This window comes from Lytechinus pictus, chromosome 3 (genome assembly GCF_037042905.1).
Source record: "Lytechinus pictus isolate F3 Inbred chromosome 3, Lp3.0, whole genome shotgun sequence".
In the NCBI taxonomy this organism is placed as follows: Eukaryota; Metazoa; Echinodermata; class Echinoidea; order Temnopleuroida; family Toxopneustidae; genus Lytechinus; species Lytechinus pictus.
This window is the reverse complement of record NC_087247.1, coordinates 33,504,110-33,529,625: the sequence shown is the minus strand read 5'-3', so window position 1 is coordinate 33,529,625 and position 25,516 is coordinate 33,504,110. Positions and strand designations below refer to the sequence as shown.

At 36.9% G+C, this 25,516-nt stretch overlaps 1 protein-coding gene and 1 long non-coding RNA gene across 2 annotated transcripts; both read left to right on the top strand.

Moving 5' to 3' along the window:
- The first annotated feature begins 917 nt into the window (after positions 1 to 917).
- Positions 918 to 25,465, top strand: LOC129255682 (fibropellin-1-like). The gene is made up of 17 exons (XM_064096857.1): positions 918 to 1,212; positions 2,223 to 2,383; positions 2,743 to 2,893; positions 3,814 to 3,986; positions 4,649 to 4,817; positions 5,291 to 5,387; positions 6,664 to 6,900; positions 8,878 to 9,114; positions 9,615 to 9,848; positions 10,192 to 10,428; positions 10,680 to 12,024; positions 12,330 to 12,551; positions 12,980 to 13,155; positions 13,569 to 13,731; positions 14,184 to 14,349; positions 21,672 to 21,766; positions 22,182 to 25,465. The coding sequence occupies exons 1-17, from the start codon at positions 1,147 to 1,149 to the stop codon at positions 22,498 to 22,500; spliced, it is 4,248 nt and encodes a 1,415-aa protein (XP_063952927.1). The 5' UTR covers positions 918 to 1,146; the 3' UTR covers positions 22,501 to 25,465.
- On the top strand, positions 15,345 to 19,195 carry LOC135153581 (uncharacterized). The gene is made up of 3 exons (XR_010293052.1): positions 15,345 to 15,712; positions 17,275 to 17,399; positions 17,891 to 19,195. It is a non-coding gene; the product is annotated as an uncharacterized LOC135153581 (long non-coding RNA).
- Positions 25,466 to 25,516: the final 51 nt, after the last annotated feature.

Here is a 25,516-nt window from a genome sequence, read left to right as displayed (position 1 = left end):
GACCGAATCGAAAAATCTTGATTGAGCTTGATCTACTCTACACGATCTAGTAGAAAGAAAATGTTTCTCAAAAGGTTTATTTATTGTATATCATAAAGCTCTATACGAAGATTGTTTCCTGTTTTTGTTTTACCTATTCCATGCATGCTTTAAGGGTTTTTTTTACCAAAAGACTGATATGTTGAGAACCCGACTTTTTTCCCCCTGTTGACACTTATGATTATCATTATTGTTATTATTATTCTTATTATTAATATTATTATTTCATTCGACAAAAGAAATGCAAAGTGCAATTACCGATGAAAATTATAATTGAATTAATGCAGTTACATTTGGAACATCGAAATAGAAAAACCATGGTAATTGCGACATCTAAATATACCAACATTTATTACTGGGATAAGCAATTAACATTGCTATAAAGGATCTCAATAAAATTAAGAACTTATATTAAGATAACAATATAGTGTTGTAACAGGCTCTGCAATTTCAAACCCCCTTGGTTATTGAAGCTAAACTGCTTAATATAAATCATAAAGATATGTCGTACCGCGCATATTCATAACCAGACCCAGTGACGCTGTGCAGTATTAACATGATATAATATCCGACACCGAGAATCTATCGGTGATTGTCAAACACCCGATATACCCCCATTTCCATTGATAAATTTAGATCTTTATTTATTTTCAGTTTATGTAGATCTTTATTTATTATTAGTGCAAACAATATACTACTTCATGACAATCCTTTTCATAAAACATAGTCCTTGGATCTTACAATAAGAGAAGTAACAATCCTTTTGAAAATATTTCTTTTGCATGACCTCACAACCTTTGGGACGTCAGTCGTCTTTATATATAAACAGGGCTCTATTGTGCTACCACGTCGCTACCACCTCATACCCTTGACTCGCTGAGTTTGGATATACTCATTACGTACAAATACAACTGAAATCCTCAGAATAACACAATAGAATGTGCCCCAAGCTATTCGTCAAATACAAAAGTTACAGAGTGAATCAAGTTCAAGAGATCAAATGGAATCGAATTGAAATGAATTAATCTTCGCTGCTACAAGGACGCTCGATTATAAGAAATATTATTCAACAAAATTGGAGCTTTGAGTGGATATTAAGTCAGGGTGATGGATTGCAACATAATTAAATTGCTGCTGACAACGTTATTAGTGCAAACTATGCTTCAGCGAGAGGTGAGATCATAGAACAGAGACATATTTCTTTATGAGTTACTCAATAAGTCACAATGCAAACGGTTTCGAAAGATTGAAACTAATTTCCCGGACCACTGGCCTGTGGCCAGTGATTGAGAAATATCCACTCCAGATTTGTTAAATAATGAACTTCAGCTAAAAAAGTAATAATTTACCTTAAATGTCAAAATCTTTCATTCTGTTTATTTTATTGGTATTACAACATCTTTGTAATAAATTAAATTTTTTTTTTCAATTTTGTAGTATGGAGGTTTGCATACATTCAGTGTATGAACGGATAATTTTCATTCTAAAATTTGCCCAGGGGAATATCCAGGAATCTAATTTTTAAAACAAACTCTCAATACTTTGAATAAATGTACAAAGCGGACATAAGTATCACTATACCCACTAAAGATCGAACAAGAATCAATTTCATGATGCTCTCATAGATATGCAATATATATATTTCACGACACACTGATCATGCTGATGAGAAATATGGAACGCTTTTTTTTCAAAAAGGATAAATAACAGAAAGGAATGAATCAGTTATTTTTACTATTTACAATACCAGAAGCTCCTTCACGATAAAAACTGAAATGTTAAATGAACAATTGACATTTTGAAGGAGTGACAACGTTTTGCATGTACTACTTTAAAGTGGTAATATTCGACACTTAATTTGTTAGATTCCGCTTTATTCAAAATTGAATATAACGTTTTAGGGAAGGTTGTCATTCCTCGAACCTTTCAATTGCTGATTTAACATTTCAGTTTTTAGTGTGTTTGTAATGTATGTTCTCAAATGCAGAGTTGTTTTAGTGTCTTTTTAAAATGTAATAAAATTTGATTTGTTTCTGCCATAGCAAACAAAAGTATTTTATTCTTAATTATTGCTCTATTTGTCCCAGTCATTGGCATCATTAATATCACTATTCTTTGAACTACCTTTCAGGCACATTGGCAAAGTGAAGCTTATCTTTCATCCTTTATTTTTTATCGTAAAGGTGGGAGGAGTAGTGAAAGTTTTGATGAAACTAAAACGATATCAGAATCCTGGACACCACGAACTCGACGATGACTGTTGTGACCCTCAACCATGGCTATTATGGGACCCTTGCAACGACTGCGACAACGAATTTTATCTCTGTTTCGACACAATATCAAGGTAACAAGGAAAAATCAAATTGCGATGCACTTTTATTCGTTTAACCCCCTCTCCCCCCAAAGGTGAAATACGACATAGTAGGGACCTGAAGGCTGATATCTCTCCCATAAGCCTATATATACCTGACTTATCGTGGATTTAGCTTCTCATTATTCACTTAAGTTGAAACAATGGTGGAGTGAAAAAAAAATCGAACATGATAATATGATATCACCAGGACATCTCAAATCGGATTTCCTTCCTTCTCTCGCATCTCAAATGTGTGTGTGTGTGTGCTTTTAATTATTCAATTTTATGTCCATGCAAAAGCGTTACATGATGTCTAATTTCGGAATCTCTGTTGTCTGTTTTAAATTCAGTGATCTAGATTTCCACACTTGTCACTATGGAAGTTTCCAGACAGAACGACTGTTTGTCGATGACGATGATTTCTACTTTCCTCCAGCTCTGCAAACGCCACATAATACGTTTATACCTAATCCGTTCCTGATCAATATTACAAACTGGCAGGTAATAATGATGCTCCAGTCACACAGGCCAAACCTACTCCAGACTGACAAAAGCTGATGGTTATTTGGTTCCATGACATTTGCTCCGGCGATAATTACTCCGCTCTAAATTCCACACACTAAATGACCAACTTCAACCCTTTGGTTTAACATTATACCCTACCCTAAACCTAGGATAAAGCGCTATTGCAACCCTAACCCTACATCCTATACGAAATTAAGCCCTGAGCAAGTGTCGTGTCACCAGTTATTCTGGCATACCATCAATCGTTTTAGTTGGTATGACTGTAGCATTACAGATCATATTGATTCGTAGTGAAATCGGAGGTTTTTAATAAAATCATTAGTATCAGTAGTAGTAATAGTATAGTATCCCCGGCAGCGGCACCTATGCCAGTGAGCAAGACATTTAATCGCTAATGCTCTTTTATCCTGCTTTCAAATAAATGGAAATACTATATGCATTATTGGTAACTTGGTGTGCACTTGCTTATAAAAAAAATATTATAGTAGCAGCAGTGTTGGTGGTGTTTTAGACGAAGTGGTGGTGACCATTATGATTTTTCGTTGTGGTTGTAGTGGTGGCGGCAGTAGTGGTAGTAGTAGTGGGGGTGGTAGTAGTAGAAGTAGTAGTAGTAGTAGTAGTAGTATAGTAGTAGTACTACTACTACAACTACTACAACTACTACTACTAGTAGTAGTAGTAGTAGTAGTAGTAGAAGTAGTATTGTGGGAAGTTACAAGCTACTATACCTTTGTATCTTAGTATCTCTCAATCTATCAAAGTGGAGGATTGGATTTTTTTCGAGACAAAATATATCGAGGAAAAGAAAAGCAAATTCTAGTTTCTGTACAATATCAAAAAGATTATACCAAATGGAGCTAAATTTCATGTCGATTAATGATATCTTACCTTTGCAGAATGGATTTCGAACTAAAATCAGAGTGGAGGACTACGACCCCCTTAACAGTCCAGACCTCATCGATGAAATCGGTTATAATTTCATGGGTTCTGAGTACACACCGTCTCCTAGTCTTCAAAGCATATCAGAATGGAAGGAAGTGGTGCTTGATCATGGAAATGGTCATTCAATGTAAGTTAATATTCATGTGCGGACTGTGGGTGTGGGTATGTGTGTGTGTGGGGGTGGGGTACTACTTATATGTAGCTTTAATTCATTCAGTGTCCGCCCTAGAAATCAAATTTATTATTATCAAATTTGAGGGGCGGGCTATTGGGTCGTTTTCTGGGCGGACAATTCTTTTCATGAAATTGAGGAGAAATATATCAATTTTATAAAATGCTGTTGCTTTGTTCTCTATCACATTTGCCATGTGTTGCATTGATAATCGGATTGTTATTCCAAAAAAAATATGGCAATGATTATGCACTCTTACAGTAACTATATATGAAAAGAAAAATATTTTTAATCCATATGTCTACATTTATTGCTAATGGTTACACTGACCCCTTCCCTTCCAATTAAGTAAGAGAATAATATATACATGAATACAGACGCATGGATAGTATTATGTGCAATATGAATACTGTATATTCTTCAAGCGAGGATGGGCTAGTTCAAATCTATGAACCGTTCCATTGAATACTTTCTGGCTGTAACTCTTGTCTGTTCGCATGATACAAAAAATTCCTTTCAATTCAGAATGTTTACTCTTTTCGATAAAAACAAATTATCCTCGAAATTTTCTATGGTCTCATTGTCCGAAATGGGTGTCTCATTGTTGTCTCTACCAGAATAACAGTGCAACTCAAAATATATTGCGAAGAACACTACTATAACACAGCCGAAGGTTGTAGCGTCTATTGTTTGGGACGTGATGATGCTCTGGGGCATTACGACTGTCATGACGTCACAGGTTCAAAGGTTTGCCATCCAGGCTATACAGGTGATAACTGTAATCAGGTACAGGCTCATTGTGAAGTGCTTTAGTTCTTTCTTTCCTCTTAATAACCTTCTCTTTAAATCTATAGATTTCTTCTATCATGCATTTCCATTTTCCTCACTCTAGATTCTCTTTCTTTCACTTTGTATGACTAAATGGATCAATTGAAGGAGAAAAGATGGATTAGTGTTGTTACACCCATGTCTACTTTGTGCGATGATCATTACGGTGTGTGATCCATTTTCTTGAATTCTACTTCGTCATTTATAAATATCATTTTCACACACTTAAAATTTCATTTGTGCAGGATTTCTTTTCATTCAAAAGTAGACTTCCTTTGATTATAATTCAAAATACAATTTTTAACCAGTCACTAATACACCAAGTACTTTTAATAAATACGATACTTTTCAAATGCAGTCATAAAGGTCTGGTGAAAAGGGATTTGCTACAATTGTTTGATATATATTTATTTCTTTTTTGGTGAACGTAGGAAATCAACGAATGTGGTTCTAATCCATGTAAGAACGATGGTGTCTGCCGAGATCTAAAGGACGCGTATGATTGTCTTTGTCAAGACGGTTCATCAGGTATCCGCTCTAATTATTTTTCTAAAATGTCCTTTTATGAAAATACGCAGCCATCAGTAAGGGGCAAAATTTTTTAAAACTATCTATTTTCTTCCAAATTTCCACAAACAATTCGCCTCAAGCATGTCAAAACGTCTGTCCTAAATCCTTCATTTACAATTAAAAAAACAAACATGATAATCATTGTAATAAGCCCGGTCTCTTCGCTCTGTCAATTACATTAAATTTCAGACATCTCTGGCCTTTCCGACTTACCTCGGGATCTTGAGATATGAAATCGCATTCACGGTCTCAATCTAGTACTAAGATTTTGATGATTAATATGTTAATCCGAAATTCTTACGAAATCCTCAATCATAGACCATCGGTATTATTATGTCATCGCATGAGCTTCATAGCATTTTGTTCGGCGTTGTACAGTATTTATGCGCACTTTTTCATTTTTATCATATCTGGGATTCGGATTGATGTATATAAGTAAATGATGGGAGGGAAATTCAATCTATATTTTCAACATGAAATGAAATATCGATATGAAATACTGACTTTTGTTTTCATAACTGGCATTGCGAAAAAAAATTAACGAAGAAAGGGGGATTGTCTCCGGAAAGATGAACTTAGATCATACATTAAACAAGCAACAAATACCATTATTACTCGCATTAATATTACGATATGTTCGCTGGTTTAATTTCAGGCTAAGACCAATTGAATAATAATTGCTTCCATCATGGAGCAAAGCGATTGGGCCGGTAGCATAAGCATGAATTTTAAACCATGGCACACCTATGCGATTGTGGCATTATCCCTTAAGCGAGTTGGTAAAGGACAAATCAACCCCAACAAAAAGTTGGTTTGAATAGAAAGAGAAAAATCAAACAAGCATAACACTGAAATTTGATCAAAATCGGATGTAAAATAAAAAAAAGTTATGACGTTTAAAATTTTCGCTAAATTTCACAAAACAGTAATATGCACATCTTGGTCGGTAAGCAAATGAGGAGACTGATGACATCATCCACTCACTATTCATTTTTAAATTTTCTCCTCATTGTCAAGTGACACAACAGTTAATTCCTCCCTGAACATGTGGAATTAGCATCGTTCAATACTTTATGGTACAGTCCAGTTGGTCCTTATTTTTAATCGAAAATAAGCTTCTCTGAAAAAGTCATTTTTCTTCATGTTTTTATTTTTTCTCCAAATTACTGCAATTACTGCTCATTGGTTACTCACTGATCCTATAATCACGTTATTATTAATCGCCTTTTTTCAGGCACAAACTGTGAGACCGATGTGGATGAATGTGCGAGCGCCCCCTGTCAAAATGGAGCAACTTGTACTGCACTTGGCACAACACTAAACTACTACCAATGCACATGTTTGACGGGCTATGGTGGTATCAACTGTGAAACAGAGATTGATGAATGTGCCTCCAACCCATGTGAAAACGGTGCAACGTGTAACAACCGAATTGGTTTCTATGAGTGTGAATGCTTGGCAGGAACCACGGGTAAGAGTTTTTTTTTATCCTGCATTTAATTTCTTATTGCTTTTTTCTGTAGCTCTATGTTTGAACGAAGGTTAGCAGAGCTGAAAGCACCTTGAACAGTGTTTGAAATTTGTTTTTGAAATACATGACAGTGGCAGTAATGTTCATCATATATGAGATAATAGCCACCTTTCGCAAACCTCAGGGACGGTAACATCAGGGTCCCCTAACACAAAAATTAGCGATTAATCGTACATTTGATTTTTACGATTAATTGTACATTATAATAAATGGAATCAATCATAGAAAACTGTTCTACATTCATTGCTAAGCTTTGTGATACAGGCCCTATAGATCTGCTTTTCGTGTGCAATTTTTTTTTCACGCGACATCCGCATCATGCTGCGAGATTAAATCCCGTTTTCATGCATGTACGTCTGGTCATCATCGTATATGCCTCCTGTGCCGGTGGCGAGCCTCTACTATGACAGCTAGCTGGAGATATTCGAAATGCAGAGCCCACAATAGATTATGACATGGATAAGAAAGTGGTTTTTCAAACAAATCGAGTACATATTGAGTGAGGAAAAACTTACTGAATTAAGGCTTAGATATAGATCATTACAGTCCATCGAATCGATATTGCATTTAATGTGGATTATTGGTGAATCACTGGCAATTGATTCCATAGGTCAGATCACCTCTCCAGCCGAAACCATATCGCATGCGTTGATATGTACACAGCATATGCAATAGGCATATACGTCTGAACACCAGCCGAATTTGCGGTTTTTTTCTTTTGTTTACTCCTACTACACAAACGATATGCCTCTAGCACACAATGTAATGGGCATTATGTTTTACTTTCCCCAGAAATGGGGGATTAGATTCAACTTCCCGGGGGGACCACTTCCATTGATGAGTGAATACCAGGCACGACCATAGGGTTTCGAAAAGCACCCTAAACAAGGGAAGCAAGTTTTTTTTCCAGATTATGAAAATGCATCTCTTAACAAGTATTTGGCTTGTGAAATCCTACAAGTATTGGAAATATATCCCTTTTCAGTATTTTAAACATCGTTTTTGACACCCTTATAACGTTACATAGGCCTATACGTAACGAACTTGCCCACTCTGTCCCCTTTTACGCGTGGTCGCGCCTGGTATCCACTCGTCAATGGAAGTTGGCCCCCGGGCGGCCTCTCGAGCTCTGGGAGGAACCAAATGTGGCTCTGGAAAGTCGTCCTAAATCGGATAAATCGCTGTTACCATAGTAGCAACCATAATTTTGCACATGAAACGCATATTGAATGTTTCCGTTGCAGATGCGAAACGAAAAAAAAAATCTCATGTCACACAATTTGCATTGCAGGACAGAGTTTTACGATCATGACGACGGGCCCAAAAGTTTCTTCCAAAATCAACTACCGTCGTAAATAAGCGTTCGCGTTCTCCAGCAAAAGGTCGGGAACGGCATTCAACAGTGAACAAGTTTGTTGAACAAATATGAAAAATATTTTTTTTAATGGGACCATTATGTACGATATTGACATGTATCAATCATGTACTCTGTGTTGTGACACAATTTATTATGAGGATTCACCTCGGACGAGAATGGTGTGCCGTCGAAACCTTTGACTTATTGACATGTGAGAAATGTCATCCTAGTAGTTCAGGCGCGGATAAGAGGGGTGAGGGCCTTGTCCCCATTTTTTTTTTTTGGGGGGGGGGGCAGGGGTGGGGGTGCTTGTCAAATCACCCCGTAAGCTGTAATACATTATTGTAAAAAAATAATTGAAATATATATCTCTCCCCAATACCCCTATGGTATATAATTGAATCATGGCTATGGTAGTTGCGAGTGATAGTACAATTGCCAGTGATGGGAAGTTTTGTGCATACTCCAACCTTCTTCATTGCCTCTCTTGCACTCACTATGGTTCTTAATTCGACATTTCGCTGCTACTCGGTAATCTTTTGCTTTATCTGTCAACCTAGGATCTCGCTGCGAAATTGATATCAACGAATGTCTGAGTCAGCCGTGCCAAAATGGCGGCACGTGCACTACCTCGCCTGCTCGGTTCAATGCCTATAGCTGCCAATGTCAAGAAGGTTTTCTGGGACTGGACTGCGACACCATCATGGACGAGTGCATCTCTAATCCATGCCAAAATGGCGGAAACTGTACAGATTTGCTGAATGGCTTTATATGTCAGTGCCTACCTGGAAGCGATGGTGAGTTGGAAATTTTTTTTTTATTGTAAAATGAAAATCTAGATCTCTTCATTTTTCTCCAAAGCCAGTGTAAGCTTATGAAAAAGCAATACTCGGCCAACATATCTTGCCAAGTTTCCGTGCATACATTGACTATCATTATCTGTATACTGTCTTCCTTTTCAATCGTTCACCCTCTTTGACAGGGCGTCGAAGAACCAAAGTGACTATGCCCATGCAGAAACACTATCGCATTCTTGTTTCCACACCACCATGGTTATCTTGACATGATGACGTTGGTAATGGGTACAGAATGATTATACTCTCATGTACCGTTCAGGAAATACATCGGATACATTTCGGGTAATATCTTGGATATTCGAATGGTTTCCAGTGTTCTCCTGCCTACTGTCAGAATTAAGTAGTCCCTTCCTAAAATGTAAATCCAAAATATTTGTGAACTGAATGTAACGCATTTGCATTGCAATGAGTATTTAGATCTGAACTCAATATATATGCAGGTAACACTTGTGAAGAGGACATTGATGAATGTCTCAGCTTCCCTTGTCAACATTCTGGAACCTGCGTGACCCAGGCAGGAGTCTTGAATTCCTATGAATGCACCTGTCCGAATGGTTTCGAAGGTAGTAATTGCGAAGTGGAGATAAACGAATGTGCATCAAATCCGTGTATAAGAGGTACTTGCATAGACTTGGCAGCCTCCTTTCGATGCGAGTGCCCTCGGGGAAGCACCGGTAAGTTATGGAAAAGAGGCATAGTTGTCATACTACAAACATGAAAAGTAAGCAATTTTGCACGCACTTTTCATTGGCATCATTCTGAAATTGCTATGGAAACCCAAAGTAAGATCGAAATTCTACGAAATAGGAAATAGCCAGCTACCTATGCATCATATTGTAGATTTGTACAGTCTAATATTTCAAGCTTTCTCATCCTTGGGGATCCTGCCAAGCAGAAAATCTCCCGAAATCTTAAATTAAAAACGCCTACAAGACATCAAAACTTAGGTTAACTCATTTTCCTCTTTTAAGACTCTAACAGATCATTGCAAAACTCATTCTGTTCTTCATGATATAGGTCTTCGTTGTGAACTTGATATAAATGAGTGTGAAAGCGACCCATGCGAAAATGGAGGATTGTGCGTTAATCCAACTGAAGAACTAAATACCTACCAATGCAACTGTATAGAAGGGTTTATCGGCAAGAACTGTCAAAACAACCAAGATGATTGTGAAATGCTACCCTGTCAAAACGGAGGAACATGTACTGATCTCGTCAATTCATATAGTTGCGAATGCCCTGCTGGAACTAGCGGTAATATGAACAACTTTTTAAAAATCGGATTGACCTACACTTTTACCTTATCATGTTGCAATTATGTTGATGGTATATTTTTCATCCCGGAAATTTTTAGTTTATCAATTATCTAAGTATTATTTAATTGTTCATTCAATGTGTATATTCATGCGAGACTGGAATAAAGTCTTTGTGTAATGCAGGAATATGAGTTATATGTATGTCTCTTTTTACAAATAAAATCTTGCCTCCTTTGATTTTTTTTTCAGGCGCAGATTGTGACATTGATGTCGACGAGTGCAATTCCCATCCATGTTTAAATGGTGGCACCTGCTCAACATCACCAAACCAACTAAACTATTATCAGTGCATCTGTCCCGTTGGTTTTATTGGTCCAAACTGCGAGGGGCATGTATGTGACAACAATCCCTGTGCTCTTGGTTCAACCTGCGAGTCTTTAGGAGGGCAGTCGTCATGCTTATGTCAACCGGGATACCAAGGTGAAACGTGCCATCATGATATCAATGAATGTGAAAGTAACCCTTGCAAAAATGGCGCAACATGTAGGAATGAAGTGAACTCATTTGCTTGTGTCTGTGCCAATGATTTCAGCGGTAATGACTGCTCAGTTGATACAAACCTTTGTCGCTCTTACCCATGTTTGAACTCAGGTACCTGTATTAATCTAGACAATGCTTTCTCCTGTCAGTGTATTGATGGATACACTGGACAAGAATGTGAAACTAATGCCAATGAGTGTGAAAGTAGCCCTTGTAGAAATGGTGGTTCATGCAAAGATTTAGTTGACGGGTACACGTGTACATGTAACGTAGGATACCATGGAACAGACTGTGAAATATTGACGGATAATTGTGCCAGCCACCCCTGCCACAATGGCGGGACCTGTGCGAATGGGCTTGGAACGTATGCTTGCAAATGCCCGACTGGTTTCAGAGGTACAAATTGCGAAATTCAGATTGACGAATGTGCCAGCTCTCCGTGCAGGAATGGCGCTACTTGCAGCGACGTGATCGCTGGATACCTCTGTCACTGCACCACTGGTTTTTCTGGAAGACATTGCGAGATCAACGATGATAATTGTGTTTTTAACCATTGCCATTACCCGTCTACTTGTGTGGATGGTACCAACGAATATACTTGCTCTTGCGCAGAAGGTTACATGGGGACGTATTGCGAAACAAACGTAGATGATTGTGAAAATAACGATTGTAAAAATGGTGCGACGTGTATCGACCAAATTAATAGTTACATCTGTTCCTGTGCACTTGGATACGAGGGTGGTGAATGTGAGATTAATATTAATGAATGCTTCAGCAACCCTTGTCAAAATAGTGCCGAATGTAAAGATATGGTATATGGATACAATTGTGCGTGCTTGCCAGGGTTTACAGGGATAAACTGTGAAACTGACATCGATGAGTGTAAGAGTAACCCTTGCAAGCATGGAGGAACGTGCTTTGATAGAACAGATGGGTTCATTTGCTCATGCTCTCAAGGTTTTAAAGGACCGTTATGCAATCTCGGACCAAATGACTGCACTTACAACAACTGTGTTAACAATGCAACTTGCTTTGAGGACTTTCCAAACTACAGGTATAGTGATACTCGAACGGATAAATGATGAAAATTACTTAAATTGGAAAGCTTTAGCTTATTTATCATCAATGTTTTTTCAACCTTTTTCAAGAATCTAAACGTGATGTCGAAGGCCGGAAAGGTAGATATCATTGTGAACGTAAAGTTTCGTAGTTTAATATGTAACATTCTCATAAGTATTACAAATAACTCATTTAGTGTTGAGTATTAATTTCGCTAGTTTGATGATGTTTAGCTCACATCTGGTAATTGGTAGATAATTCTTTCTGTCACGATTCATTTCTCCTCAAATCTCATTTTAGGTGTCAGTGCCCTTCAGGATACAATGGAATTTTATGTCATACAGATGTGGATGAATGCACCCAATTCGAAAATGTGTGTCTACCGGGATCAGAATGCATTAATACTATTGGAGGATACCAGTGTGAAGAAGTACCAACAGAAGAAGTTCCTCCGAGCGGCATCTGTCAGAATCAAATGTGTAGAAATGGCGGAACTTGCTCGCTCTACGGAAACACCTACGTGTATGATATACAATTAGCATACTCCATTTTTTTTCGTTTGTAACCCACCCATCTGTAATTGTTAATACACCTCTCTTTCTCTCCCACATACCCTCTCTATTTCTTTTCTTTTTATTCGTCTTTCGTAGACACCATGTCAAATTACATATACCTTTATCCATCTTCATTCCTCCGATTGGTTTTCAAAAACCACTTCTCGGTAACAATCTGCAATAAAATGACAAGTAGATCCGAATTTTCTACATTGGCAGCCAGATTCAGGGGGAATATAAAAAAATTGATGTCGGCAAAGTAATGATGGTGATCTAAGTTGAAAGGAGAATAACAATATAGAAATACACAGTTAAGAAATGTATTTCTTTGTTATTTCTATTAATTATCATAAATACAATTTATTGATCAATTTATGTATATTCCTATATATACAGGTGCGACTGTCTAGAGGATTTTCGTGGAGATCTGTGCGAGGTTCCCACAACATTTGACTGCGCTTTTTCACTGTGTCAAAATGGCGGCACGTGTGTAAAAACCATAGAGAGTGACGGCAGGCAAACTTCAAAGTGTGACTGTGAACAAAACTACATTGGTGATACGTGTCAAACAAGTATGCATCAATGCAGCCTCTGCTGTATTCATCGTCTTATTCATTTATTATATCATTTTGTTACTAATTATGAAATACAGTGATTGCAGGCACATACATGGCACAAAATAGACGAACATCAAAATCACATCCTCCTAGAGAAAGAGTTTAGTATGGTGCGTGCACTAGATTTTAAAGTGACGTGCACTACATATTAGGAACCCTACCCGTTTATAGGATTGACCATCACGGGCCGCAAAACGGTTTGAAAGGGGGGGGGGGGGGTTGACCATGCAAAAAATCACAGTCAGATGGAAATGTTAAGGTTTTAGTACGCTTTTTCTGAAAAGAAAGTGAGGAGGGGGCGCTGAGACTCCCAGTCCACGGTTCCGCGGCAACAATATTCAAACCTATACTTGCTCTTTTCAAACCAGATTTGCTTGGAACTTTCTACTCCATCGAGCTGGAAGATCACATCCAGAATTTCGACGGTCTTACTAACAGATTAAGCAATCTTCTCGGTATCGCACTCAACAGGTCTAATGCCATCATCACGGTTATATTATACAACAGTACTTATCATACTGCCTACACAGGGTACGTATAAGTCATGAATAGTTTACTATTGAAAGTAAATTAAGGTACACTATTAAGCAGCTGGGATTTATTTTCATGTTCGTTTTACTTCCCTCAATACAGTTTGAAATCTTTGAAATATTAAACATGTAACAGAAGCAGGATTTAAAGTAGCTGTTCTCTCTCCTTTGTCTCGGTTCTGTAACTCTCGCTCTGTTCCTTCCGTCTCTATAGCTAGGTTTTTACTTCCTTCTCTCCGCAATTGTATGCACTTCAGTTCATAGGAATGAAGTGTTCCAACATGAATCAATCGCACTGATATTTTCTCTTTTATGTGACATGCCTCTGAGGTAAATCATGTCAACATGAATTCATCTTCAAATGAGTATAAATGGTAGGTGTCCTATTAATTTACTATTGGCAGCATTGTATCCCTAAAAATACTAGTTTTGTTTTTACATTAATCATTACAGGCAAAACTACACATCGATTGGGTTCTACGCTTTCATTGAAGATGATATAGTAGCAGATGTGAACATTTCTAGGGGGCTCTCTGCTATGAGCATTGAATCCCAAGATGCCATTATTCATCCCTTTAAGATCTTCGTCCTCAGAAATAAAGAGGAGCGTGGTGGACCGGTAAGTACCTCGTGTGAAATAAATATCATTAGTCAGCTAGGTCTATACCATAAAGACTTATCCCCCCAAATAATTATGAATGAATATAAATGATGAATAAATAGATAAATGAATACTGAATGAAAATTATCCTTATATTCCTCTTTCGTAGGGTGCACAAGTACTGATGAAGAAAAAAAACGCATGCAGGCTTAGATGAATTAGAAAACAAATGAAAATGGGTATACAAAGGTTAATCAAAGGTTGTACTAAAACAAAAAGGATCATGATCTTTGGTTATATTAGGCGCGTTAGGCGCCCGCATTTAGTTATGTGGGCGCGTCGTGGTCTAGTGGTTCTGGCTCTCGCCTTTCAAACAGAGGGTCGTGGGGTTCGAATCCTAGCCATGGCGTGTTTTCCTTCAGCAAGAAATTTATGCTGCATTCGACCCAGGTGAGGTGAATAGGTACCCAGCAGGATTAATTCCTTTAATGCACGAGCACTGAAAAGCAGCTCGAGCTAAGGCCGGGGTAATAATGATAATAACAATGCGCCTCGGAAAAGATAGATGGCGCTATACAAATGCCCATACACAGAGATACGATCTTAAGGCCACCGCACACCTTACGACCCGACCGGTCGCCGACTGGCTTGCGACTCAGTGAGGGGAGATGAATCGCAAGGCAGTCATAAGCCTCGACACCGCACACCTTGCGATCCGATCTGCGACTCACGCATGCGCTTTTTGCTTTTTGGCATAACAACAAAGAGAATGCGTTTACTACTGCGTATGCGCGTTGTTTATCATATACGCGTCGTGCAACTCTGCTGTCTGATTGGCTGGAATTTGGATTGAGCTTGCGATCCAGTCATAAGGATTCGACATGTCAAATCCTTCCGATTTTCCTTGCGACTTGTCTCTGACCGGTCTGCGACTCTGAAGCTGACATGCGCTGTGAAGGGAGCTAGAGAGGGAACTCTTTTCGCGCGTTTTTGATTTTCCATAGGTTTTGTACATAACAAACATGGCTGCCATTTGGCCAATTTGAAGGTTGATTTTGGAAGGTCAATGTTTAATTCATGAGTAATGACGTCAAAATACGCATAATGCACTTGTATGATTGGATAAAACGCTAATGTTTTATTCATGTCCTCATGCATTAAACATTTTTTTCCTTCCCACAATTCCCTACGATATCTGTGCGAAGTGTCGTTCTTTTTTACTCTGCGAAATTCAACATTTGAAATACAAGTCAATAGCAAGACTAATTATCTGTTTATAGAATTAGTATCCGGAATCATGATTTCTGAGTGAAATTCAGTTGAGCAGAAAATATATGAGGGAACATCTACATCAAAGTAATGGCATTCCATACAAATAAAAGTAAGTTAAGTTCAATTTCGTGCTTTGATCTCGGTTGTAATTGTAATGTGTTTGCTGCTGGGGTTCGGCGTCGCAGTCAGGGCCTTATGTACTTTGTGTAGTTTACTACGGAAACCACAATTTCCATATTTCCGTTACTGAGAGTGAGATCTGACTCCGGATCTGACTGACGTATTTTCTCAGAAAATAATAGTTTTTCGTAGAACTAAGTTGGTTAATTAGAATGCTTCATGTCCGTCCTTATTAAATCTGTATTTCAGTACATTGTCATATATCAGGGGTAGATGTGGACTTGTTCAGTAACGACAAAGCTGCATTAAATCTAAGCCAAATAATATAGTCAGAGCGGGAAATGGGCATTAATACCGCCGGTGCCAGCCGGCTGCGAAATTGCCGATAGCGATGTAGGCTAGGTCATTAGGTGTTGGGAATTTAATGTCACTGACAAGCTTGAGTTGAAGTTTAAAGTTGGGCCTGAGCCTACTGATTTTTTGACACCGCTATTTCATCTTTATATGAATCAATATAATTCTCTGCATTTAAAAAGAAATTAATTTTAAATCAATTATTTAAATGAACTAAATCTATTTGGAATGATATTGATTGATATCTGTACTCCCCTGTAGATTTGCCACTGCCCACTGGTGGAATGGTTTGAGACAGATTTTAACATTAGTCTTTTTTTACTAAAAAGTAAGGCCCTAGGATAGGTCTAACTTAGATCTTGATTTCTAAAAATGAAATTCTAGATCTGTCTGGTTTGAATTTTTCTACGAAGATTTAAATTAACTTTATTCTAGTCCCTGCCTGGACCGTTGGACTAAAATTATACAACGGAGTTAAATGATTCTTATTTTTTGGGGACAACATTTCTTTGTCAGGCTTCAAACTGCTCAGTTATCGTATACCATGAGTGCAATTTTTTTATGGGAAGGGGTGACAAAATTTAAAGTGCCCCATTCTGAATTTTATAAGTATAAGTAGAGAGAGGGCTGATCCAATTGATTTATCTTTATTGTCCTCCTCACTTGACCATATTTATGGTGAAAGGCAAAGGGTCATTTAAACTTGCGAGCAAGCTAACTTTAAAAAAAAATCAAAATCAAACTTAAAGAGGAACTCACTTAGATGTAGAGATTCACATGTTTATAGATCTAGACGATTAAAATAAAAACCAATTGTCTTGCACTGGTGAATGAGCTAGAGCCAAATTATCACACAAATAATAATTATCCTACATCTGTTAAAGCTGGCTTGGTGTATAAGATTGACAAAAGGCCTCGCTATGTAGGCCACGTATATGCTTGAACCATTTACTGACTCTTATTGACAATGAAGATGGTCAGTGGAAACAGAGCCAGGTAGGCCTATGCCTATTTCGTCAGTGGAACATAATACAGAGAGAAGGAAGTTTTTGGTCAAGACCAGCTTTTTTCTAGTTGGGAATATTCATAGGCTTAGGATAGGACTAGCTGGAAATTTTGAAAATATTGTTTTAAAAGAAGAATTTTGTTTATCACCTCTAAAATTCTAAACTGTATTGTGTGTATTTTGAATTGCAGATCCAATGGGATCAAGTTCTTAGCAGTCCCAGCCCAGTCAGAAGTACAAAGTCAACTACCATTTACACATCACCAAGAGTTACAATCTGATGAGGAACAGGATATTTGAACTGAAAACTTGTAAGGTATGCTTGTTTTCGTTAAAAAATGCCTCCTATTTCTTTTTTATTTGGGGGGGGGGGGGGGGAGGGCTATAGCAACTTTTTCTGAATCATGTTATCCCATATAGTAAAGCTCCGTTGTGAGTAAATATTTATTTACTCACCAGTATTTCCATTCTCATCAATGCATACTTATTGTCCATGTCTCTTATCTTATCTACATGAGTCATATGTGATATCAAAATATCAAAATATTGAGAGCAATTTTATGATATATATTTGAATGAGTTTACACACTTAATCAAAAAAGTTCTATAAATAATGCTTATAAATAGTGATCTATGATTTTTATCTTGCTATATAGATTACTACATGTGCATTATCTAAACAATATTGCATGGAAGATTAGGGCCTAATTAAAAGTTTAAAACTCCCTAATAACTGAACTAGATGAGTAAGAATAATTAATATCAGCAGCTCATTTTTTTCTTTTCTTTTTTGTGTTTACCATGCAGGTTCCGCAGGCAGTTTGAGTATCACCAGGGCAGATTATAAGAAGAAATATGGAGGCCAAGTTCATAACAAGTAGCTACTTCATCACAATTACACATTTTAAAAATTGAATGAATTTGAATAAACATGTCAATACATATTGAATGTTGCTTGAACTACACATCTGTAGAAAAAAATTGGAGTATTGATATTTAGGTCCATAGGTTTCACACAAGATTGAAATATTTTCCCAAAGGGCACACCTACCCACCCTTTATTAATGTTCTAATCATCTACATGTAGTAGTAGTGAAAGAACTGTTAATGATATAAGTAGTTTGAAAGGGATAAGTTGTATTCTGGTAATATAATCAATTCAGAATGGGTCTTTACTGAGTTCTGGGCTATGTACATGCCTACAGACATACATAAGACAATAAGAAATAATGGATTTTCATTGAAAATGTGCATACTAAAAAAACAAGGTGACAGAACAAAGGATTAAGAAATCACTCTCACTCCTGGACCCCATTTCATTAAGTCTAACCACTACTCTAACTCTTTGCCATTCTGGTAATAACCATGGAAACATTAAAGTAACAGATCAACATTGAGGTTCCCATGCTAGTTACAATTGGGGCAAATTTACCATAATTGACGTCTTTATGAAACAAGGATCTGTAGTGCTGGACATTTATTTTTTGGGGAAGTGAAAAGTTGCACTGTTTTGTTCGTTTTTAATCTCTTTTTGTTCTTGTAGCACTGTATTGTTCATGTCCAGTATTATGAACTAAATTAGCTCTTCAAATGAAAAAAAAAAATTGTTGGAAATAGAACACAGCTCTAGCAGCACTTCACAACAATAGACAATAAGCAATTTTGTTACTAATTTACTAATGTGCAGATTTGGGAAGGCACTCTTTAGAGAAATGTGGCAATGTGCTCCCTTTTTTGTGAAGTGCCCTCGGTTAGATTAGCATGCTATTTCTTGTCAGCAAATGCTGAAAAAAAATTACTTGATATTTGAGTAACCGACTTTGAGAGAGAGGTATATCCTTAATTTTTTAAATGACATCCTTGATGTCCCCTTATATTGGATATATAAGGCTTATCAATACCTATGAAAGTGATTTTTTTTAATTTGTTTTCTCTAGATTTTACCCAAAAAATTACATCCCCTCCCTTGTAACAGCCTTGCAATTTCTGTTGCATTCATTATATGCATTTTGCTGATGTAATGTGATGCTTTGGCGAGAAAAAGAGGATAGGAATATTTTGATCACATATTCAGAAATTGATTCCTTAATAAATATTTTAATTTGAAATATACTTTCTAATCTTGATATTCGTGATTTATTTATTCACATTGCGTGAAAGATATGTGATAATGATGTTATTGCTACCAAACTGTGTTGTGATGTAGGTAATGATGATAATGAAGAATACTTCTATATGACTGGAATATGATGGTGCTACTGATTGATTGATTTTGTTTGTCAGGTATCTATGGGTATAATACTAGTACAACAGGTAAGAGTATAACATAAAGTATCAAAATACCATGCATGCATGGCAAGATAGCTCATAAAAATATGGCATACTGTGACATTTTAAGATCAGGTGCAGCCAAATTAGATATTCTTCCTAAAGAGATAAATGAGTTTGATTTAAGAGTGGGATAAAAATGATATGAGAATAATTGTTTGCTCGCATGATTATGTGGTACATGTATGTGTGTGTGTGGAAGAGAGAGGGGGGAAGGGTGGGATCAATTGATAGATTTTGGGGCGGGCAGGTACAAATAAAATTTCATCTTGTTTGGAAGTGACCTTTTTAAGATAGCCTTGATGAGAGTGAAGTCATGCGGGGGGAGGGGGGGGGGGGGGGTACTGGGCTGTCTTAATTTTGCTCCCATCCCAAACTCAGAAAATGTTTTGTTTTTTTATCTTTATAAGATTTGCACCAGATTGTTCATTTCAATTTCAAAATAAAGACAAAATGGCCTCCTAAATTGCCTTGCTCTCTTGCTCAGATTTCTCTGACCATTTTAAGTATTTACCCCCCCCCCTAAAAAAAACCCCAAACATATTAATAATTATGGCTATTAATGATGTGTAATGAAAATAATATGCAGTGATGACTGCATGAATAGATCGAGCAAGCAGATCCCTAAGTTCAATCCTATTAATGAATTCCTTGTAAGCTTCCACATTTCTTCAAGGGAAATAGCTATACATGTAGCAAATAAATAATTTTATTAATTGATGTAGTAATAATCGCGACAGGAAAATATGTAAACAAGGAAAGATGAATTAACAACTGAATACCGGGGGGTGAACGGGGGAATTAATGACATAGTCTACCTTATTAATATTATTTACCAAAGACGCAACTCTATGAATTCATTTCATAATCAATCACGTCGCGCATTATGCTAATTAGTAACAATATACTTATTTGCATATCTTTACGCTGTGCGCGCAGGCCACGCCTCCGTTTCGCTGGTGTGCCATGAAGTTGTGGTGTCCATAGGCTTGTACGCGAAAAATGGGAGCAGTGTGCACTTTTGACCTTCCAAAATTTCCCCATGTCTAACCGGATGCAGAAGCGGAGTTTCACCCCCCTGTGCCCATAATTATTATATCAATTCCCTATTCTGTTTCTCCTGTTTATTATTTTGATGTTTTTCTCCAGTTTATGAATACTGGAACTATGAAGCTTAATATACAGTGCGTCCCAGTAAAACAGGAAATCGGAATAACTAATTTTTCAGGCAAACGATTTATTGTCTTTCAGTTACATCATTAAATTCAGCTTGTTTTCTTTGCTTTGATACCAAATATGATAGGAATAGTTCACGCGTAGATAAACAGGAAGAATGTGAAAATTCAATGTCAAAACCAAGTCGCGCAGCAAAATGGGTCTAGATTTGTGAAGGATGCGACGATCCTAAGTAATTATTTGTTTATAATTAGAGTGAATTTAGATTCACACGTGAGATTCTGCGCAAATTGTTTCTGACATGCTTAAAGGAGAATGAAACTCTTGGAGCGAGTTAGCTTTTGTGAAAGCAGAAAAATCAAAGAATAAGATCAACAAAAGTTTGAGTAAAATAGGACTAGCAATAGAAGAGTTATGAGCATTTGAATGTCGAGATCACTAATGCTATGGATATCCTCCCATTGGCAATGCGACCAAGATCTATGATGTCACAGATGAACAACTCTCCCCTTTTGGACACTGAAAATATACCCCAAAACATCTCTTTTTGCTCATTCTAATCATATGACAAACGATTCATCAATGATATAATGTTGTGAAACCTCTGTACGTGTCCTCTCATAAAGAGAACACCTCACTTTGTGATAGACTCTATAAAAGTGAGAATATAAGTGAAATAAGTACTAAAGTAATGAGGGAGTTGTACGTGTGTGACATCACAGATCTTGGTCGCATTGCCAATGGGAGGATCTACATGGCATTAGTGATCTCAATATTCAAATGCTCATAACTTTCTTATTATTCATTCAATCTTCCTCAAACGTTCAACAATATGTTTCTTTGATTTTTCTCTTTGATATGGATTCAGCTGGTTTCAAGGGTTTCATTCTCCTTTAAGTATTTGTTTTGTTACTCCGCAATACGTGTCTAGTTTAATTACTTATTATTGTTTCGCTTTTGTTGTTATTACGATGATTGTCCATTAACATCATCTCATTCTTTTCCTGCCATTATTTGTTATCATCATGAAAAAACTTAATCATGTTTTACATCCAATTTATAGTAGACTATGTTTATCTGACAGGCAGTTGGGATGCAATCGTGGATAATCGGTCTAATTGTCGTGCTGGTTATCATCGTTCTCGTCTTAGTCATACTATGGGCAGCATATGTCAGGAGGTATGCCGATTAATAAACTGGAATCTGGAATATGTTTTTATTTGAATTTTTTGCTGCACGTTACATCGTGCTTTCATGTAGCCATCGATATTGAGTGGATAGAAGCTAGGAATTCGTTTGCCAAAATTTTGCAGTATCTCTTCATCAACCTCGATCTGTTAATCTTGATTTATAAGGACTGATGAGTCTTTTTTGTGTAAGGAAGAATGTTTTTATTTTGTTGAGTCCAACATTATTTATACATATTCCCAACACGTTATAGTAGGTTAATAGATCAGTGATCTCTCCTGGGCCATTTTACATTTAAATACAAATTCTTGTATTTCAGACGATTGTAATATCTGATTTTATGTTGCATTATCAAGCTTATCAATACAAAATACTGCGAAATTGCGTTTTCTTATTCAATATCCAGAGTTCGTATAAGACGGAAGATGGCCGTACCCGATTCCGTGGCAGGATCGGAAGGGTATACTCGGAGTGTATCTGTTACTGACTCAATGGTTGCGGCAATGGGTGCAGAAGCAGATCAACATAGGTTAGTCAGACCGTCTATAACAGATCAACATGTCTTTGACAACCCAGTCTATGAAGAGGTTTGGGAATCTGCAGGAGGTGCTTGTGGATACTCGGGGAAAGAAACTGAAGACAGTGTCGTACTACCTTTCCCAAGACGGGCTGTCAGTAACGTGTACCATGGCGTAAACGATGGGACCGTCCGTCATCAGGAATAGCTACGTATTACTAGCACAGTGATGCCTGATATGAATTTTTTTTAAAGAAAGGACTCATCACCGATATCAAAGTAGGATTTGAATTTTGTGTAGCGTTTATTTAATAAAAATTAAAATGTATGTTTAGATTCGCCAAAATCAATATTCTCTTGTATCATATGCTGTAGGATGGTCTAGAAGTGACATGCACTTTTAGGTTTATCGTCGTCGGCCTGTACGCTTTAGGACCTAGCGTAAGACGTTAAGTTCAGTACCAAACAATGATCAATGGGATCGATTTTAGAAGCGATATATATTGGAGAATTATACACCGATATTTATGTAGTGCTGTTTACACATGGAGTTGTATTTTATTTGTTCAGACGTCATAATCAGTGGAATATTGTGAGTTTAATGACCAAAATGAATTCAAAACATTGGGTTTGTTTGTTTTAAGTTACCATGGAATATTCAGATGTTGTCATATTAAGCTTGCTTTCTCTTTTACCTTTTTACGCATTCAAAGTCTACAACTATATACTTAACAAAAAATGGGAGAAAAATCATTCTAATTTTAAAAGAGTTATATCATGATTTATATAGATGCTACACACTAAGAAATTCGGGTTCAATTTTACACCCCTATGGGTGCACAGGCTTGTCCCTATACGAGTACCCCTAGCGGTGCACACGTACACCCCGAATAGGGGTGTAAACTGTGCACCCCTATTTGGGGTGTCCATCTGCACCTTAGAGGGTCTACACGTCTACCCCTTAGGGTGCATAATGTACCCCACCTATTTTGATTATTTCATTTAATGGTTTATTCAATAGACATGTATCACAGTCAAAACGGAATTACACATGCTTTACAGGGTATCAATTAAAAATACATGGTAAAAAATACAAAGACAATTAAAATTATTCACATACATTTGCACAGTAAGTTATTGATAAAGATGAATGAATAACAGGAGGATGCATATGATAGATTGATAAAATCATTCATAATAAAACTTTTTAAAACACAATAAGTCAATGGTTATTAAGAATTCACAATTTCTAAGCATGTATATATATTAAACGTTTAAGAATTATCAAATTATTTCAGTTATGATTTGTAATATTTGTTAAGCACACATACAAGATTAGGGAGGGCACTGTTTTTTTAATCTGTTTGTCTTGTATTTGAATTCTGTATATTTGTTTGCATTTCGGAGAAAATTATTATTCCTTTGAGGAGGTAACCAAGGGTGCGTTTATCCGCCACTTTTTTACCCTAGAATCATGATTTGAATCATGATTCAAATCATGATTCTGCAGAATCACGATTGCGTTTAGTCGAAATTGAATATAATCATGATTAGAATCACAAACATGAAACACGAAAAAAGGGGCGTTTGGAAAGACGTTTCTGCAGAATCACGTATGAAAATGTTCGAATAAACGATATCGTGATTACAATCATGATTATATGACCTCACTGTTGTGTCGGGCTACTTTCGGTTTGACTCTTGCCAAGCTCAAGGCGCTCTATATGCTCATTGTATGTACATGACTATGTACTATGAATTCATTTCTTGTCGTGTTCAAGTTCTGTGTTGGTCATCGCATCGTCCACTACTTTTCATTTTTTGGTCATGTCTTCAACTTCAAGTTCTAGTAAATGAATTAACTGGACAGACAATGATCTCAGTTGTTGTTGAGTATACAGTATCAATATCAAATTGGGTCTACGCTGAAATTCACTTCCGAACACCATTTTGGATAAACTAACAAGATGAATAGAAGCATATGGACCCTTTATGATAGAAGTAAACAAAATGAGGTATAGACTGAATTCTGATGGAAGCAAAAGAATTTTCGAGAGCCGAAACACGTGCGAAAAACTTCCTCTGTCAAACTGCGCACTAGTGATGCGCACTGGATTGGCCCGAATCTGAGGAGAAACAGCATAGGAATGAAGGTCGTCTAAACGCTGATTCTGTGATATTGTGATTCATGTTTGTGTTTTGAATCATGATTCAAATCATGATTCAAATCATGATTCTGGCTTGAGGTCGCATAAACGCAGCCCAAGACTGACACAAGTTATTTTTTTCAAAACAAATAGCAAACTCTTGAGTAAGTTTTTCTCTTCGGGACAATAGAGTTGGTAATCCTAGCTCAACCAATGCATCATCATATGAACTATATTTTGATGATCCTCGACAAGCTCTTTTTTGTATAGATTCCAAATCATTAATCTGTCTGCTAGTAAGACCCGACGTAAAAGAGGTACACAGTACTCCAAAATGGGTCTTACGTAGCCAATATAAATGGTGACTATATTACAAACAGGAAGGTTGTAGGTTTTTAATCTACGTAACATGAATAGTTTTTTGTTACATTTTTTGATAATTTCTTTAACATGAGCATTCCATTTTAGGTCTGTTTGGATCATGACACCAAGTATCCTGACTACATTAACAGAAGGTAATGGGATGCCATCAATATGAAAAACCTGTGGTTGTAAAGGTTGCTTAGAGAACGAAAATGACATTGAAAAGAATTTCAGTGGGTTCAATTTCATATTATTTGCCAAGGTCCATGAATGAAGACATTGTAACTGAACTTGCAACTGTCATGACTGTGGTGCTTGTGATCTTAATCTACATTCTACTAGCGTCAGATCGTCTACATAACAAAATGATTGTTGAGACTTCCGGTACATTCACTTTCTGTATCGATTTGCTAGTTACCTTAGTTGGGATTCGAACTCTCCTCGTTTTATATGTAGTCAAGATTCTTCCCGCTATGCAAGCGACAAGAGCTAAGACCAGATGAGGTCTCTAGCGACATGATCCGATTCTTTTTTGACTTGTGCTGATGGTTGTGATTCAAGTAGCTCTATTTATTGTTTCTCCTAATGTATACATAATCAAATGTGTTTTTGAAACAATTATCATCACATAAATATTAAATATTCAACAAATCATATCATTTAGGTAAAGTGTGGCGTAAGTGCATTGATATTTCGGGTAATTACAAATCAACT